Source organism: Saxophila tyrrhenica (genome assembly GCF_035928015.1).
Source record: "Saxophila tyrrhenica strain CCFEE 5935 chromosome Unknown scaffold_25, whole genome shotgun sequence".
Taxonomy (NCBI): domain Eukaryota; kingdom Fungi; phylum Ascomycota; class Dothideomycetes; order Mycosphaerellales; family Extremaceae; genus Saxophila; species Saxophila tyrrhenica.
Window position 1 is genome coordinate 100,744 of NW_027041757.1, and position 18,271 is coordinate 119,014.

The 18,271-nt window shown below is 56.6% G+C and overlaps 6 protein-coding genes across 6 annotated transcripts; 4 read left to right on the forward strand and 2 right to left on the reverse strand.

The window, feature by feature from the left end:
• Nucleotides 1-285: 285 nt before the first annotated feature.
• On the forward strand, nucleotides 286-5,830 carry LTR77_010653 (uncharacterized protein; the record flags this gene model as incomplete). Its single annotated transcript, XM_064807870.1, has 2 exons — nucleotides 286-4,973; nucleotides 5,026-5,830. The coding sequence occupies 2 exons, from the start codon at nucleotides 286-288 to the stop codon at nucleotides 5,828-5,830; spliced, it is 5,493 nt and encodes a 1,830-aa protein (XP_064653948.1).
• Nucleotides 5,831-6,320: 490 nt separating this feature from the next.
• Nucleotides 6,321-7,175, reverse strand: LTR77_010654 (uncharacterized protein; the record flags this gene model as incomplete). Its single annotated transcript, XM_064807871.1, has 2 exons — nucleotides 6,321-6,889; nucleotides 6,944-7,175. 2 exons carry the CDS (start codon nucleotides 7,173-7,175, stop codon nucleotides 6,321-6,323), a joined length of 801 nt encoding a protein of 266 aa, XP_064653949.1.
• Nucleotides 7,176-8,084: 909 nt separating this feature from the next.
• LTR77_010655 (uncharacterized protein) lies at nucleotides 8,085-10,835 on the reverse strand (the record flags this gene model as incomplete). The annotated part of the gene is made up of 2 exons (XM_064807872.1): nucleotides 8,085-8,408; nucleotides 8,646-10,835. The coding sequence occupies 2 exons, from the start codon at nucleotides 10,833-10,835 to the stop codon at nucleotides 8,085-8,087; spliced, it is 2,514 nt and encodes an 837-aa protein (XP_064653950.1).
• A 371-nt stretch (nucleotides 10,836-11,206) lies between these two features.
• LTR77_010656 (uncharacterized protein) lies at nucleotides 11,207-14,608 on the forward strand (the record flags this gene model as incomplete). The annotated part of the gene is made up of 1 exon (XM_064807873.1): nucleotides 11,207-14,608. The coding sequence occupies one exon, from the start codon at nucleotides 11,207-11,209 to the stop codon at nucleotides 14,606-14,608; it is 3,402 nt and encodes a 1,133-aa protein (XP_064653951.1).
• Nucleotides 14,609-15,038: 430 nt separating this feature from the next.
• Nucleotides 15,039-16,563, forward strand: LTR77_010657 (uncharacterized protein; the record flags this gene model as incomplete). The annotated part of the gene is given in 2 exon segments (XM_064807874.1): nucleotides 15,039-16,521; nucleotides 16,535-16,563. 2 exon segments carry the CDS (start codon nucleotides 15,039-15,041, stop codon nucleotides 16,561-16,563), a joined length of 1,512 nt encoding a protein of 503 aa, XP_064653952.1.
• Nucleotides 16,564-17,041: 478 nt separating this feature from the next.
• Nucleotides 17,042-18,181, forward strand: LTR77_010658 (uncharacterized protein; the record flags this gene model as incomplete). The annotated part of the gene is made up of 1 exon (XM_064807875.1): nucleotides 17,042-18,181. One exon carries the CDS (start codon nucleotides 17,042-17,044, stop codon nucleotides 18,179-18,181), a length of 1,140 nt encoding a protein of 379 aa, XP_064653953.1.
• Nucleotides 18,182-18,271: the final 90 nt, after the last annotated feature.

Consider the following 18,271-nt stretch of genomic DNA (forward strand, 5'->3'; position numbering starts at 1 on the left):
CCGATGCCGTCCCTGCCCGCCCGCATTTTGCCAGGAACCGAATAGGCGATAGGCGAGAGCGGGTGTGTCTCGACGGATGCGCGTTTGGATGGAAAGTGTCGAAAGCTCTGTATCCTGCACGTCTTTGCCATCCGACATGATCGTGCGATGACCGACGGAATTTGTTAATCGACGCGACACGAGACGCCCCTCCTACGATACCGCACATGCGTCGAGGGGTCGGGCGACCTTGACATTCGATACACATCCTTGATCCTGGCATGATTTTGATTTCACGAGCAGACCATGGCTGAGGAGAATCCGGAGCTGCAACGGCGGCTGCAAGAGCTGGACGGCGAGTTGGAGGATGGCGACATCACGCGGAAAGGGTACGAGAAGCGGCGCACAGCCATTCTCTCCGAGTACTTCTCATCGCAACAACTGGGCGACTTGCGCGGCGAGAGTAGTGACTTGGGAGCCTTCAGCTTCCACTCGCCATCGCAGAGTATCGGCAGTGCGGGTGATGGCGGTGGTGCTGGTCACGCGAAGACGGACAGCTACGGCAGTATCACCGCGGGACCATGGGCCGGCGAGTACAACGCCATGAGCTACGAGCCTGCCAACGGGGGCGGCGCGCATACACCCGGGCCACCGAGTCACGCGCAGCGGTTTCAAGCGCAGCAGCTGGGGATGCGGGGACAGGCGCCGCCGAGACAGAACTCCTATGGCAGTCTCGATAGGCCGGTCAGTCGAGGGAGCATGTACAGTTCGCCGGAGAACACGGTCGTGGGAGGGAACAGCGGACCTGGCAGCTACGCGTTCAATCCGAATGGTGGGCAGCAGGCGACGTGGTCGCCGGAGGGGAGCAGGCAGAGCACCATGTTGGACTCGGCACAGCAGGGCTACTTCTCGGATTTCACGCAGCAACAGAACCCGGACGATGATATGCGGCCGCGCGAGAGCTATGGAGGGCCGCAGAGATACAGCCAGAGTGAAGCTCTATCTCCCTCGGCGGTGATACCACCACCGCTCATTGGAGGTGGGCAGTTCTTGCAGGTGCCGCAGCACATGATGCCTCTGGAGCCGCGAGATGTGCCCTTCGCCGTGTACGATCCACACAACAGCAAGATACCGATGTCGAAGTTCGACAATCTCGGAGCCGTGTTACGGCACAGAGGGAAGATGCAGGCTAGACAACCGGCATACTGGGTGGTGGATTCGAAGGGCAAGGAGCTCAGTTCGATCACTTGGGAGAAGCTGGCTTCAAGAGCTGAGAAGGTTGCGCAGGTGATTCGGGACAAGAGCAATCTATATCGAGGAGACCGCGTGGCGCTGGTGTACAAGGAGATCGAGGTGATTGACTTCGCCATTGCGCTGATGGGATGCTTCATCGCAGGAGTGGTCGCTGTGCCGATCAACAATATCGACGACATCCAGAAGCTGTCCCTTCTCTTGACAACCACACAAACACATCTGGCCTTGACGACAGACAACAACCTGAAAGCTTTTTCGCGGGACATTGCAGCAAAGGGGCTTAAGTATCCTACAGGAGTCGAGTGGTGGAAGACGAACGAGTTCAGCACGTACAACTACAAGAAGAAGGATGAAGGCCAGGCACTACAGGTGCCAGACCTTGCCTACATTGAGTTCTCGAGAGCGCCGACCGGCGATTTGAGAGGAGTTGTGCTTTCACATCGTACGATGATGCATCAGATGGCCTGTCTTAGCGCGATGGTCTCGGCGATACCATCATCTGAGAACGTGGACACCTTCTCTAACAACTTACGAGGCGCCGATGGCTCGTATGTTGTGCCTAGGCCTGGCAAGAGCGAGACGATATTGTCGTATCTCGATCCGAGAGAAGGCTGCGGTTTGATCATGGGTGTGCTGCTTGGCGTCTACGGCGGTCATACCACCGTCTGGTTTGAGAGCAAGACAGTCGACACGCCTGGCATGTACGCGCATCTGATCACCAAATACCGAGCCACGATCATGGCAGCAGACTACCCCGGCTTGAAGCGAGCAGCGTACAATTACCAGCAAGATCCCATGGCCACCCGGAATTTCAAGAAGAACATGGATCCCAACTTCAGCAGTGTCAAGATCTGCCTGATCGACAGTCTGACCGTGGATGCCGAGTTCCACGAGGTCCTGGCAGATCGGTGGCTGAAGCCAATGCGCAACCAGCGAGCTCGAGATCTTGTGGCACCGATGCTGTGTTTGCCGGAGCATGGCGGTATGATTATCAGCGTTCGCGACTGGCTGGGAGGGGAAGAGCGGATGGGCTGTCCGCTCTCCATTGAGGATGAGAACGATGACGACAGTGATGATGGAGCACCTCCTGCTGCTGCGCCTGGCACGAATGGGTTTACGAGTTTGCTGGATGGGACGAACAGCGAGAGGAAGCATTCGAAGCGGAAACGCAATCGGACAGAATTGAGTGAAGTGTTGCTGGATAAGGAGAGCTTAAAGACGAACGAGGTGGTGGTGCTGGCTATGGGCGACGAAGCAAGAAAGCGAGCCAGCGAGCCCAACACCATCCGCGTTGGAGCTTTTGGCTATCCGATACCAGATGCGACGCTGGCGCTGGTCGACCCGGAGACGAATCTACTCTGCCCTCCCTTTACTATCGGCGAGATATGGGTCGATTCGCCTAGCCTGTCCGGCGGCTTCTGGGCACTACCAAAGCACACCGAAAACATCTTCCACGCGAGGCCGTTCCGCTTCGTTGAGGGCTCCCCAACACCTGTGCTGGTCGAATGCGAGTTCCTTCGAACTGGACTGCTTGGCTGCGTCATCGAAGGCAAGCTGTTTGTCCTAGGCCTCTACGAAGATCGGATACGACAGCGGGTGGAGTGGGTAGAGCACGGCCAGCAACAGCACGAGATCGAGCATAGGTACTTCTTCGTGCAGCACCTGGTCGTGAGCGTCATGAAGGCCGTGCCGAAGATCTACGACTGCAGTGCGTTCGATGCTCAGGTGAATGGCGAGTACCTACCCATCATTCTTATCGAAAGTCAAGCGGCGAGCACAGCACCGACGACGACCGGCGGACCCCCGAATCAGCTTAACATACCGTTTCTGGACTCGCTTAGTGAGCGGGTCATGGAAGTACTGTATCAGGAGCACCATCTGAGGGTCTACTGCGTGATGATGACTGCACCCAACACTCTACCGCGGATAGTGAAGAACGGTCGAAGGGAGATCGGGAATATGCTGTGCCGGAAGGAGTTTGACAATGGCAACCTGCCGTGCGTGCATGTCAAGTTTGGAGTTGAAAGAGCAGTCCAAAACCTGCCCCTTGGTGATGACCCTGTTGGTGGCATCTGGTCGCCACTTGCGAGTCAAGTCCGGCAAGACATCCTGCCCTTACACTCAGACAAGCAGTACTCCGGCGTCGATCATCGGGAGGTGGTGATCGATGACCGGACAAGCACTCCCCTTAACCAGTTCAGCAACATCCACGATCTCATGCAATGGCGAGTATCGCGACAAGCGGAAGAGCTCAGCTACTGCACCATCGACGGCCGAGGCAGGGAAGGCAAAGGCGTCAACTGGAAGAAGTTCGACACTAAGGTTGCCGGCGTGGCCATGTACCTCAAGAACAAGGTCAAGATCCAGCCTGGCGATCACTTGCTCTTGATGTACACACATTCCGAAGACTTCGTGTATGCCGTGCATGCGTGTATATGTTTGGGCGCGACTGCGATACCGATGGCTCCGATCGACCAGAATCGTCTTAGTGAGGACGTGCCTGCGCTGCTGCATATGATTGCTGACTTCCGGATACGAGCCATTCTTACCAATGCGGACGTTGACTCTCTGCTCAAGCAAAAGGCCGTCAGCCAGCACTTGAAGCAATCAGCGCTGATTTTGAAGATACACCTTCCGCCTCAGTATAATACTACTAAGCCGCCGAAGCAGTCTCATGGGTGCAGAGAGCTGGGACTCACCATTCGGCCAGCCTGGGTGCAGGCGGGATACCCGGTCATCATCTGGACTTACTGGACGCCGGATCAACGAAGAGTGGCTGTGCAGCTCGGCCACAATACGCTCATGGCACTCTGCAAGATCCAGAAGGAGACTTGCCAGATGACTTCAACGAGACCTCTGCTTGGCTGTGTGAGGAGCACAATGGGTCTCGGATTTATGCACACGTGCATGATGGGCATCTTCCTGGCCTGCCCGACCTACCTTGTTTCGCCTGTAGACTTCGCAGGTAACCCTAACATCTTGTTCCAGACACTGTCACGGTACAAGATCAAGGATACGTACGCGACCGCACAGATGCTGGACCACGCCATTGGGCATGGAGCTGGGAAGACTACGAGTCTGCACGAGCTTAAGAACCTGATGATCTCCGTCGACCAGCGCCCAAGAGTAGACGTCTACTCACGAGTCAAGACCGCCTTCGCACAGTCTGGCTTGGAGAGAACAGCCATCAACACCATCTTCAGCCACGTCCTCAACCCAATGGTGGCAAGTCGCAGCTACATGTGCATCGAGCCCATTGAGCTTTACTTGGACGTGCAAGCGCTCCGGCGAGGCTTGATCAACCCAGTCGATCCGGACCAGGAACCTTTCTCGATGCTCGTACAGGATTCTGGCATGGTACCGGTTAGCACACAGATCTCCATCGTCAACCCCGAAACTTTACGCCTGTGTCTCGTCGGCGAATACGGCGAGATCTGGGTGCAATCCGAAGCAAACGCGCACAGCTTTTACGGCAAACAAGACCCCCTCGACGCCGAGCGCTTCAACGGCCACACCGTCGATGGCGACCCGCAGGTGCGGTATGTGCGGACGGGTAACCTGGGTTTTTTGCATACTGTCAACCGGCCTATCGGTCCGGGCGGCAATATGGTGGAGATGCAGGTGCTGTTCATCCTGGGCGAGATTGGTGAGACGATTGAGGTTAATGGGCTGAGTCACTTCCCGATGGATATTGAGAATAGCGTGGAGAGGTGTCATCGGGCGCTCGTTAGGGGCGGGTGGTATGTATACGGTCTTCACCTCCGGTCGTTGACAACGCTAACAGCTTCATAGTGCCATCTTCCACGCTGGCGGACTGCTTGTGCTGGTCGCTGAGGTGCGTACACGTGCGTTCTTGGCTTCGATTGTGCCGGTCATCGTCAACAACGTCCTCAATGAACACCAACTGGTGCTCGATATCGTCTCTTTCGTTGCTCTAGGAGACTTCCCACGGTCAAGACTGGGAGAGAAGCAGAGGGGCAAAGTGCTCGCCAACTGGGTAAGCGGAAGCAAGAAGATGCAGACGATAGCCCAATTCAGCATCCGCGATCCGGACGCAGAGGGCAGCGTGGCCACCGTCGGACCAGCGGACATGATGGGCAGAAGAGGCAGCGGCCAAAGCGGTCGAGCAGGCGCTGGCAGTATCATGCAGGGAGCCCCCGGCAGCTCATTACGGCACGTCGAGAGCTTGACCAACATGCCATTGGCAGAGGAGGGAGAAGATGGCCAGCTCGCTGTCCACTCGAACGACGACCGACGACCCTCAGAGCGCAGCCAATCGCGCAACGACGCCACGCCTACCAACGAGAACCCTCACCCCTTCGACCTCAACACCACGGTCGAGTACTCGCCAGTGGAGTCGCTGAAGTTCGACTCGCCGGAGCAGCTGTCACGCGGACAGCCTCAGGATGACTATCAATATCGCATGCAAGCGAGCTATAACGCCCCGCTCGACCCATACGATCCTTACAACGACCCCGACGGCCCGCGCGAGATGGAGGGGTCGGGTAGCGGTTTGCGAGTGGCGAACATCAGTAGCAGTGATGGGATTTCGGATTGGGAGCAGGAGATGCTGCGGGAGATGAACATTGGTCGATGATGATTGTAGGTTGTGGAGGGAGGTATTCTTGATTAGCACCCGGGCTTGGGAAGGTGTTGATCATGTACAGCTAGATGGCAAGAGCGACGACGGTGATTGAAGAGTCATATTGATTGCGATGATGAGCGACAGAGCATTGGCAGCGCGTATCAACACTTGTACAGTTTCGGATCTATCGATCATGTGGACCGCTTTGAAACTCACAGTCGCGCGGTTAGACGATACTTGTATCGTTCAGCTACCGGAGAAGGAAAGCACCTTGAACGCACTCAGATTGGTTGAAGAAGTTGATTGATTGATCATTCATATCTCATATTCCCAGCAAAACAGACAAGCAGTCGGCCAGAAAGCGGCCGTTGGTATCTAGATCGACCTCCCAACACGCCCACAACGCCTTTTCTCGCCGCCCGATGCCGCTAAGCCCTACTTCAACTCGATCAAAAGAATAGAAGAAAAAGTCTCTCTAATTACAAACCATATCATCCTCCATCTACTTGAACAACCAATAAACCGCCGCATACGGCACCTCGATCGTCGGCGTCGCCTCCTCGCACGTCTCCGGCGGCACACCGCCCGCCGTGTCGAGCCGGTAGACCTGCTTCCACGAGTCCTGCGCCGCGGGCTTGACGTCCAGTTTCAACCACTGTACGGCGCCGTTGCCGGTGCCGCCGGGGCCGGCGTAAGCGTCGTTGGGCGCGTCGGAGGCGTTGGCTTTTTGCAACGCGCCCATGCCGTATTGGTGCAGCTCGGTGTCCATGTTGAAGAAGGGCGTGGTGTCGTCGAGGAAGTAGTGGTGGCCGCTCATGTCTTGCATGATGGGGGAGTCGGTGTCGTCGGAGTCGGGGACGGGGAGGTCGAGCGCGACGATCGAGAGGGCAGGGAGGAGTTCTTTGGCGGTCGCGGCCACGCAGCTGATGTCGAAGAGGGTGGCGAGGGCGCCGACGGGGATGGGGACCGCGGTGCTGTTGGAGAGGTCGCAGGTGTAGTTTTGCGTGCCCCGGCCGACGACTACTTGGAAGAGGGAGAGGCTGGGGTGTGGTGGTGGGAGTGGTGGGTCGGCTGGGAGATTGTTAGGACTATGATTGATTGTTGATAGTGTGGGTTCAAACTCACCAGCTGCGAGGTTCATGTTCTGGACGGCAGCGGCCATATCACAACTTCCGGCCTGCAGACCCCATCGCTTGCCAAAGTCTCCAGAGGACGGTGCCGGTGCTGAGTTCCACCAGTGATGGCTTCCTCCGCTCCAGCTACCTCCCCATCCGCCCCATCGCTTCTCGGCAGGACGAGCAGAGACTGTGATGGCTAGTATCGATGCAACGACAAGCGTTGCCCTTGAGAACGACATCGTGTTGGAAGTTGTGTAGTAGTAGTCGTCAGTCGTTAATCGTCAATCGTTGTGTCGATGTTCGTCTCAACAACGCTCAGATTGTATCGACGGTCAAAAGAGAGTAATGTCGAACGTCCTGCAAGCCGACCGCAAAGGCGTAGATGTAATGGTGGAGGGTCAGAGGAAGGAATGGTGGTTCCATTGACGGCGCTTGCTGATTCTATATACATGGCTGTCATGTACCACCATGCTCATTGATCTTTTCTTCGGTGTACACCGGCGGCTATATTTTTTTAGAACTGCCAAAAGCTCTCGAGGCCGGTGGTTGTGCTGATTGGGTGGACAGGCGGGTGTGGCTGGCCTTGGCTCCAACCTCTCCACGCGCCTTCGAAGATTGACCGTTTGATGGTTGTTCTTCCTCGTTAAACTTTTCGTCGAGAGCGGGTTGCGTGGAACGTCTCTCGTGCTGCCGTGTGGTGCGGAAGCGTTGTTGCATTGCTGTGCAGCTTTTCGAGCGTTGTTCGTCGTCGCCAAACCATCGATCCCGACCGTTGTCAACCACCAAAACAAGCCAACCAACGCCAGCAATTGCCTGCAAAACGCCCTCTCAGTCCAGATCTGCAGCGCATCTGATCAAGGATATTAGCTCCCATTCAAAATAGCAGCATAATCTACCACTTCCATGCAATTAGTAGTCATTCTCGACCTGCCCCACGAGGGCGCTTAAATCCCACAACGGCTGGTCGAGAGCTTCTCCCGACCTCAGCACCGAGTTTCAGACCGCGAACTCTGGCACCACCTTGCCCACTTCCGCGCAATTACGTGCATGAGGCTAGCAGCGGCCAATGAGGGACGAGGGAGGTGTGTTTGCCTTGTTCATATATCTGGATCCGAGTAAGCGCCCTACGTCGGTAGCCGTGTACCCTTCTATATGACACCGGCGACTGGCCGAGTAGGCAGATCATCAGGATGGAGGTGTCGCGTGGTCAATGGCGAGTCGTCGGCCAGACGGCCGCGTTGTAGGTTTCGTCGCGATGAGCTGGATTCTGCAGCGGTTCCCGGGCAGTTGGCGCCGGAGCTCTGGTGGGGATACACAGCAGATGATGGCTGGGTCTTGTGGGACAAGAGCGCTTGCAGGTGCGTCGCATTGAGTTTTTTTGGGCGGGGTGTTGCATTTTGCTCGCCACATCGCTGTCTTGCGTGTCCGTTGGTGGTGGCGACGAATCCGATGATCGAGTCGGACGAAGAATCCTGGTGATGCAGCCATATACTGCGGCTGGGATATCAATGTCGACTCTCCGGCGGAGACATGATGGTGGTCGCGATGAGCCGACCCACAGCGTGGCCTGTCAGAGTCGACCGTCGTTCCCACTCAGCGTTGCAACAACGCACTCCGTCGACACCGTGAGTGACTCTCTTCCACCCTCACGTCGCCCCCTCAACCCCCTCAGCAACCCACTCCCCATGCCCCCCCACAACATCGCTCACCCCGGCACTCAAATTACTAGCATGCGCCTCCACCTCCGTCGTCCCCGCATAAAACAGCATCCCCAGCACCATCAAATGCAACCCCAAACAATACACCGCGAACAGATTCCGACTCGTCCGCGTCGCCAGCACCATCCTCGTGACCTGCCACACCGCTCTCTCAGGCAAGGACATCCTTTTCAAAGCCCGCGCGCTCTCGCGCCCGCGGAAGGCGGCGAAAGGGCTGATGTTCGACTCGTAGGCGGTGCGGTAGCGGTCGATGGGGGTGTCGTTGCCGCCCCCTCCGCCGGGGGTGATGGGAATGGTGGAGGGGTTGGGATTGGCGCCGTAGCTTGCTCCGGAGGCTGTGGGGCGGGAGTAGGAGGAGACGTAGCGGGTTTTCTCGTAGAGGTTGAGGTTGTCTTTTTGTAGGGAAGCGACCTCTGAGCGCAGGGAGGAGACTTGTTGGTATTGTTTTTGTAGTTCTTGCTCCAGCTCGGCGATCTTCTTCTTAAAGCGGTCGCGTTGTGCTGTCACCATTGGGAGGATGCCGGAGCCGCCACCGGACGGTTCGTTGGCCCGGAGGCTGTCGAGGCCTCGTGGAGAGTGGGACCCAGGGTCGAAGCCACCGATGATGGAGGAGGTAGGTGACGCGCCGCCGCCGCCTCTTCGGCTGCCATAAGCGGACTTGGGGTAGCGGGAGGTGTAGGTCCCGGCGACGGACATGGTTTCGAATGCGTTGGATGCTTCTTGTTGCGTCTTCTGCAGGTCGTTCTCGAGGGTTGCGTTCAGGTTGCGGGATTTCTCGAGGTCCATGTTCGCGATGGAGAGGTCTTCTTGAAGGTTCTCAAGGCGCTGCTGGATCTCGTTGTGAGAGACGCGCAGCTCAGTGAGCTCATTGCTGAGCTTTTTGTTGCGGGCGAGAAGGAGTTGTTCTAGGGTCTCACCCGCTGCCTTGTCGGCGCTGCCATTTGTGTGGCCCATGTCGTCACCGTCCGGAAGATCTGTGTCGTCGACAGTGGCAAACTCGATGGCTCGTAGCATTTCCAGTTCTCGCTTCACCTCCTCATAATTGCTCCACTTGTGCACTTTGTTCTGCAATGCATCTCGGTCTGCTTTTACGGCTCCGATCTCTCGCTCAACGCCACGTAGTTTCGACTCCATGCCACTTCTCTCAGCGTCCTTGTCGTGTCGGGCTGATTCAAGCCGCCGTATCAGTGAAGAGTTCTCTGATCTCAGCCTCAAGTACGCAGGCTCATCTTCCACAGCCGTGCTTCGTCCAGAGCTGTGCGACTGGGACGCATTTTGTGCCAACTCCACCCTCATCTGCTCATTCCTTGCCTCTACTTCAGCCAGCCGCACGTTGGTCCTCTCCAGCTCAGAGTTGACCAGCTCGAGCTCCGCAGCAGTTGCACTATTTGCTGTTGTCGCTTGACTCTCCTCCCCAGACCTCTCCAAACGCTGCGACACCTCATAGCTCGCCTTAATCTCCCTCAGTAACCTTTCTTGATTCTCGACTTTCTCCTCCAAGCCTTTCTCCTTCGCCGCCCAATTATCCTCCTTCTCCTTCACCACCGCCGCCCAACTCTCCTCCACCTCCTTGATCCTGCTATCCTGCGACCCCTCAAACGACTGCCTCTTGGTCCGCTCCGCCTCCAACTGCTGCTCCGACTCTTCCAGCTGCCCATTCAACTTAGCCACCTGCTTCTGCAACCGCTCATTCTCCGCCTCCAGCTTCGGCGTCACCTCCTCAGCCGTCACCAAAGAATCCACGCTCGCTTCAAGCAAAGGGTAAGGATCCGGCGCCTCAGACAACGGCGAGTACGCCTGCATAAATGCCGAGTTGATCGTCTTGTTGTGGTTCGTAAGCACGTCGACATAGCCCTGGTAGGCTTTGAGGAGGTCCTTGATCTCGGCCAACTTGGCTGGGTCGTCGAGTTTGCGGAAGTCCTTCGTCTTCTGCGCGAGCTCTTTGCGCTGGACCAGGGCGTCTTTCTGGTGGGTGACGAGGTCGGAGGCGGCGGTGTCGAGGCTGCGGAGGAGGGAGGTCAGGTCGAGGGAGCGCCATGCTGAGATGGCGTGTTGGAACTTGTTGCTGCTGTCGCTGTCGCTGGTCTCCTGGGTCGGGTCGCTGGCGGTGGTGTCTCCTGCTATGCCTAGGCCTTTCGCCTCTGTTGCGCCGGCCTGAGTGTCCTCCATTGTGTCGGCCATGATCGCTAGAAACGCATTGAGGGGGGTGACTGTTCCTTCGGCTCCGTTGGTATTTTGTAACACTCAGATCTTCGGAGAGTTGCCGTAACTCATACAGCCTTCTGTCATGCGCCTTGCAGGCCTCTCAATAGCCGCGTGAAGCAGTGAGATATACGTGTTTGCCAACCAGCTAATTAAAGGACAACGTTCATCCAGCTGCTGCGGCGGAGGCGGAGGTGAGCTTCGAGGCAGCGATATTCACTCTTGACTCGCGCAACCGCGACGACGACCTCGACTTCGACCTCGACTTCGACCACACTACTTGACCCGTTGGATGACTTGGGAGTGTTGGAGGTCGATAATGGTACAATGACATCCACAGCTCGGCTGCAATGCAAGCGCAAGATGGCTCCCATGCAGCCAGTACTGGATCCGACCAGACCTTAGGAACATATGCCCTTCGAGACCTGATCACAGATCTTGCACTCGAAGAAGGAGCGCGGATAACCTGCGTAGACGCCTGGAACAGCAACATTTACATTGGGACCTCCACCGGGGACGTCTTGCATTACGTCTCCATACCGCCCGACCCTTCAGATCCCCAAGGCCAGCCCAGTTATATCTTCGCGACCAAGCTCGAGCCGCAATACACCACTAAGCAGGAAGGTCGCGATGCTGGCGTCAAGCAGATCCTCGTCCTGCCAGACGCGGGGAAGGCGTGCATACTATGCAATGGCACCTTGACCTTCTACTCGCTGCCTGAGCTCAGCCCGGCGTATGGGGAAAGAATCAAACAGGCTGGGTGCACATGGATTGGAGGACTGGACTCAAATCAGAATGGAGAGGACTCGGACAGCACGGTGGTGGTCATCTGCTTAAAGCAGAGGCTACGGGTGATCAGGATTGGGAAGGAGGCGAGGAAGATACGAGACATTGAGCTAGGCGGAGTCGGAGCTATATCACGACGAGCAGATCTGGCTTGTGTAGCCGAAGGAAACGCATACAGCTTGCTGGATATCTTCAACCATCAGAAGCACGAGCTGTTCCCAATAGCCTCACAAGCGCCACAGGAAGAGGAGAGACCGCTTCCGCCTCTCCCTCAGCGCGGACATGGTCAGTCGAGGAGTGTTTCTGCCGCCAGCCCTTCGCCAGAACCGCGAGGACACGATCGGAACGTCAGCGTTGGAGGCGAACCACGCGATAACAGCCGCCTTAGACCGGATTCTGCGTCTCCTTGGCCGTCGAGAACATCTTCCCGACAAGTGTCATCTCCGGGCGAACCTTCAAGTCGAGAATCGAGCCCAGCAAAGAGCGACGGTGCTTCGCCTCGCACTTCGACAGAGGTGCAGAGCAAGCCGCAGCAAACTGTTCCGAGATCGCTGCCTCCGAACATCGTGACGCCCACCCCGAACGAGTTTCTGCTCACAACAGGAACCAAGGCAGACGAGCCAGGAATTGGCATGTTTATCAATCTGGAAGGTGACCCTTCTCGAGGCCCGCTCGAGTTTTCCAGCTATCCCGAATCGCTTGTACTGGATGGTTCTGGCGAAAGCGGCGGGTTTGCCTCTTCCGAAAGCGATGTGTCTGAGGGCTACGTGCTTGCTGTCGTGCAGAGAAAAGTCGACGGAGAGACAAGGAAGGTCATCGAGGTTCAGCGGTGGGACGTTGATCCTAGCGAACAGCGCGGGTCGAAAGAATGGCTCATGCTGGACACGCCGAGTGATGTTGACGAAGAGGCTTACTTCGGGCTAAGAACTGCCACGACAGCCGCCGAATTGTCCGTCCCAGAGATTAGCACTAGTCTTCGATTGCGGTGCTTGCAGCTGTCAGGTGAAGCCAGCAAAGCTGATACGAAGCGAGAGGCGGAAGAGGATGCATTCGCGGCGCGTTTCGCGCAAATACAGGCACGCGTACTTCTCTACACGCCCGACAAGGTGCAGTGGCTCACTCGGAACCCGCTCATCGTCCAACTGGACCAGCGTTTGACCTTGGCAGTCCAGCAGAAAGAGGCCGGCGAGCTGTCGATTGATATTGGTTATGTCCAACACGTCCTCAACGACCTTCGTGGGCAAGAAGCCAGAGACGAGCTTGAGTTCCGAACGTTGACCTACATCCGGCAGAAAGCTTCAGTGCTGCTTTTTGGCAATCTCCTCCTACAAACCGCCAATGGCGTTATAGCCTACGAGAGCGGCAAGCGGCTGGCCGAAGAAGCACTCGTGACTGGCGAGCTCGACCCGCGCATCGTCCTGTCACTTGTGCCGCCCTTGCAGCAAGAGGTCGATGGTGGCGAAGAGGGTATCTGGATCCCACAAGCTCTGAGAGACACCATCACGATGTTACGAGAGAGCTTCAGTCCCGAAAAGCTGGTACAGGATCCGAAGGGTGCGTACGGCGACAACTTGCTCGCGATCCTGAAGCGGTACCTACTGAGCTGGCGGAAAAAGAAGGGATTTGGAAGTGTTGCGGACGAAGCACACGTCTTCCGAACCGTTGATGCTGCGCTCGTCCACGTCTTGCTACTGCTCGACCAGAACACCCCACGTGGACCAGCGACACCGGGATCTGTCCGGGCGGAGATGAACGATGTGGTCGACAGAGGCGTCGACTGCTTCGGCCGTGCTGTAGAGCTGTTTGAGCAGTTCCATCGTTTGTACTTGCTCAGTCGCCTGTATCAGAGCCGCAAGATGGTAGCAGAAGTTTTGTCGACCTGGAAGCGCATTCTCGAAGGCGAGACTGATGCTGGCGGCGAGCTCATCGAAGGTGAGCACGACCTCCGCCGGTACCTTGCCAAGATCCGTGACCAGTCGCTCGTTCAAGATTATGGTGCATGGCTTGCGACCCGCAACCCCAAGCTCGGTGTGCAAATCTTCGCAGACGAAAGCGCCCGGGTCAAGTTCCAGCCCTCCGAAGCCGTTGCCATCCTGAAAGAGAAGGCTCCTGGCGCGGTCAAGGACTATCTGGAGCATCTCGTCTTCGGCAAGAACCACCCTCAATACGTCAACGACCTCATCGCCTTCTATCTCGATACCGTTCTCACAGCCCTCTCCACCTCTCCAGATGCCAAGACCTCGCTACTCGAAACCTACACCACCTACCGCGCCCTCCAGCCCCCGAAACCAACCTACCGCCACTTCATCACCGACAACGCCACCAACGAAGAATGGCAGCACAACCGCCTGCGTCTCCTCCAGCTCATCGGCGGCAGCCACGGCGCAGCATCCGAATACGACGTCCACGCCCTCCGCGAACGCCTCGCACCCTACAGCGACGCCCTCGTACCCGAGATGATAATCCTCAACGGCCGCGAGGGCAAGCACGAAGAAGCCCTGCACCTCCTCACCCTCGGCCTCGGCGACTACGACACCGCGATCCGCTACTGCCTGCTCGGCGGCTCTTCCATCTTCCACCCTTCCTCCTCCCTCGGCGTAGCCTCCCAACACGACCTCCCGAGTAAAGAACAGCAATCCCACCTCTTCTCCACCCTCCTGCGCGAATTCTTCAGCATCCCCGACCTCTCCTCCCGCCTCGAGCGGACGGCGGAGCTGCTCGAGCGGTTCGGCGCGTGGTTCGACGTGGGCGAGGTGTTGGAGATGATTCCCACGGACTGGAGCGTGGAGGTCGTCAGTGGGTTTTTGGTGCAGGGGTTGCGGAGGCTGGTGGTGGAGAGAAGGGCGACGGGGGTAGTAAGGGCGTTGAGCGGGCAGCAGAATTTGAGGAAGGGGGTGGAGGTGGGGGAGAAGATTGGGGGGTGGGGACCGACTGTTGTGACGGAAGAAGTTGGGGAGGGTGGATGAGGCGGGAGATGTGGGAGTTGGGGACTTGTGATGACGTCTGGTGGTAGAAAGGAATGAGACGGGCGCATAACTTGCTGAGAGGCGTGAGTAACCAGTGTCGTAGTGGACGATCGAGGTTGGGGAGGCCAGATCACCTATGGCAGAATGGTCGTCGAGAGTACCTCAGGACACCCCACCCCACCACAAGTACCTCGAGGTACCCAAGCTCAGCCTCAGCCTTGCTTCGCCTCGAGCCGGTCTGCCATCTTTTGAACTGCTTCTTGCACCGAGGCAAGAGCACCTCAGGACGACTTCACGTGATGCTCTAGCTACCAGAGCTTAGCCTCAGCCTTACTCCGCCTCATCCCTGGCTCACGGTATTTAGTTTTCGACCTTGTCCCAACTTCGACAAACCACTCTCCCGCAGGCACTACGACGAATCTCACCGACCATGAGTACTACCGCCGGACCAAACGAGGGGTTTCCGTACCCAAAGCTTGGCCTCACGAAGAAACAGATCCGACTACTCAAGTTCCTGGAAGTGGACCAGGCTGGGCTTCTGTCCTTTTCTCTCGAGTGTCATGATTTGAAGGAGGCTTCCTTCGTCGCCGTGTCTTACACTTGGGAGCGGTACACACTCGACATCTGGCGGCCAACAACCCTTAACCCAGTCCAACAGGAATCTACCGAACACGTCTCAGTCGCTGGTGAACATTTCGAAGTCACTAGGTCGTTGTTCGAGTTTCTCCAGAATGCCGTTCCGACGAAACTGAAGGGGCGTTTGTTCTTTGTGGACCAGATCTGCATCGACCAGCGCAAAGAACTTGAGAAACGCCATCAAGTGTCGATTATGGGTGATGTGTATGCCGGAGCTGCAGAGGTTATCGCATGGATCGTGCCGTTGATACCCCAGGAAGAAGATCTAAGTGCTTTGCAAGCAATGAGCGATGATGATGGCGCTCAACGATGCCTCCAGGGACGGAGGGGACTGCCATGCTTGATGACGCACCACAGCCGTCTAGACGAGTCCGGTGCCATTTTCGCAGCGCTGAGGCTCGTTCTCACATCCGCATTCTGGTCTCGACAGTGGATTGTCCAGGAAGTTCTTCTAGCCAAGGAGCTGTCATTCCAGATCGAGTCGTTCAATTTCGACTGGGAGGTGATCCTGCAATACACTCAGCGCGTCCCGAACTATGTCGGACTAGGCAAACATGGGCGCGATGGTATTACCGCAATGTTCACCTGGCTTCGCGACGGCAATAATCTAACCCCATCCGGTCCTGAACGGCCGCAAACTACTCGAATGATTGCCGCCTGCTCAGAGCTCTTGCTACTGAGACACGAATGCTACCACAAGTCTGGCGATTACCAAAGACGACCACTGCATGAAGCTTTGACACGCTTCGGAGCCCGTGACTGCGGCATGCAGCGCGACGGCATCTTCAGTCTGCTGGGCCTCACAACAGCTGATATGAACGCCGACTACTCTATGAGCTCTGCTGGCCTTTATCTGAATGTCTTACGCATCGGCTTGACTGAGCTTCGTGAGATACGCACTTTGAATGACGAACGCCAAGAGGACAGTGCCATCTTCATCCACGCGGCTCTGACTGCCCTCAAACTCGACATTCGCGAACCGCCTATAGCCCTCATCACCGAAAGGATGCTGTCGCATTTTGATATGCCTTCGACAATGCAAGGCGCCACTACTCGGCACGTATGGTACCTCGCTATCCTGGGCTCCCTGGACCTTGGACTCAACCCTTCCCAGACCCGTGACGAGCGAGTGCAAGCAGAAAAACAAGTGGTCATACCAGCGGCTTATGCAGAACTACAGAATGAGATCCGAAGCTGGAAAGGGTCTGGAAGCGAGAAGAGTGTCAACAACTGGGATGACTTGAGAAGGCTGCCGGGCACGGAGAGCCGCACGTATAGTGAGTGGTGCAGAATGGTCGACGACCTCGTGCCCGACTTGAGGGTTGGCGAGTGGGCGTATGATGATTAAGAAGACTTTACGATCGATTCGAAAGCGTTCATATTCTATCCGGCATTCGACAGACGAACGAGTACCCAAATGCTTTTACCCAAAGATGGACTGATCGCTCGACCCTGCAATAATCGAAGCAAAGCACTAGTTGCAAGTTTACCTAGGTATTGATTCTCGCGCTTGATTTACTTTCCTGCTGACCAACTCTTCAAACATGCTTGCAGCACTTTTTTCTTGGTTGGACAGCGTCGGCAGTGGCTGAAAATCATGCTTGTTCCTGGATCCGTCCTGATCTTCACACCGATCAAGGCCAGGGATCGACGTTAATCCTTGTATCGCCCCGCGCTTTGACGGACGTCATTGCGATCATGATATCAAGGAGAGTATTCGGTACATATAGCCTGCAGACGTATGCAATCCATGCTCGCTCTTGTCTTGTCTTGCTGTCGACCAGTGTAGTAGTCACCATGCTTTTCAACACATGCCGCGCGCTAGCGATAGCTCTTGTAGCTGCCATCCCATACGCGACAGCGCAACGATTCTACGGTCCAGAAGATCCACGGCTTGTCACTCAACTCACGACAAAACACCCAATTAATGGCGTAAGCACAACTCCAGACGGCCGCTTGTTCGTCGTATACGCCCGTGTCGACGGCTCCAAAGGACCTCAAGTCGCTGAATATGACCAAAGCACCAACACAACGAGCGCCTACCCAAACGAGAAATGGAACAACTACACCGAGGGTGCAGATCCAGCAACGCATTTCGTCGGCGTCAACGGGCAGCGGATAGGGCCCGACGGCAACCTCTGGGTCATCGACAAAGGCGCTGCGGCACTTGGTGGCACTGTTCTACTGCCGTACGGACCGAAGCTGGTCGTCATCGATACCAAGACGAATGAGGTCAGCAAGGTGTATTTCATGGGCAACGCTACTAGATACAACAGCCTTCTCGACGACGTCCGCTTCAACATCGCCACTGGAAAAGCCTACTTGACCGACGCTGGTAGCCCCGGCTTGATCGTGCTGGATCTCGCCACTAGCAGTACTTCACGAGTTCTCGATGGCGACCCGACTACAGACGCTACAATACCTGTGTCCGCCGAAGGAACAGCATTGCACATTGGCTCCAAGCCAGCGTTCATCTACGCCGATCAACTGGAAGTAAGCCCTGACACCAAATACCTGTATTACCAGCCCGCCAACGGTGGCATGTTCCGGGTCGAAACCAAGTTGCTGGACCAAGCCACCTATAACTCCTCCCTAAACTCCAACTCAATCCTCGGTCCCTACGTCGAGCCCTACGCCAACACCCCATCAACAGGCGGCACAGCGATCGATGCGCAGGGCAACATCTACGTCAGCGACACGGACAGCCAGCGAATCATCAAAATCTTCCCCAACTCTACGATGACTTTGCTCGTGCAAGATCCGAGATTGTTGTGGGTGGATGCGATGTGGGTTGATTCGCAGCAGAGGCTGTGGATGCCGGCGGCGCAGCTCAATCGAGGGACGCCGTTTAACGGTGGGAAGAATTTGGTGGAACCGCCGTTGCATGTGTTTAGTATGGACATTGGGGTCGGCCCTTCGCCTGTTGATCATGCATGATGGCATCACGTATAGCATAGAGTTAATTATGCAGCTGGCTTCAATTATGCTACCAGGCTATGCTTCACCAACCTTCGATCTGCTGTCGAC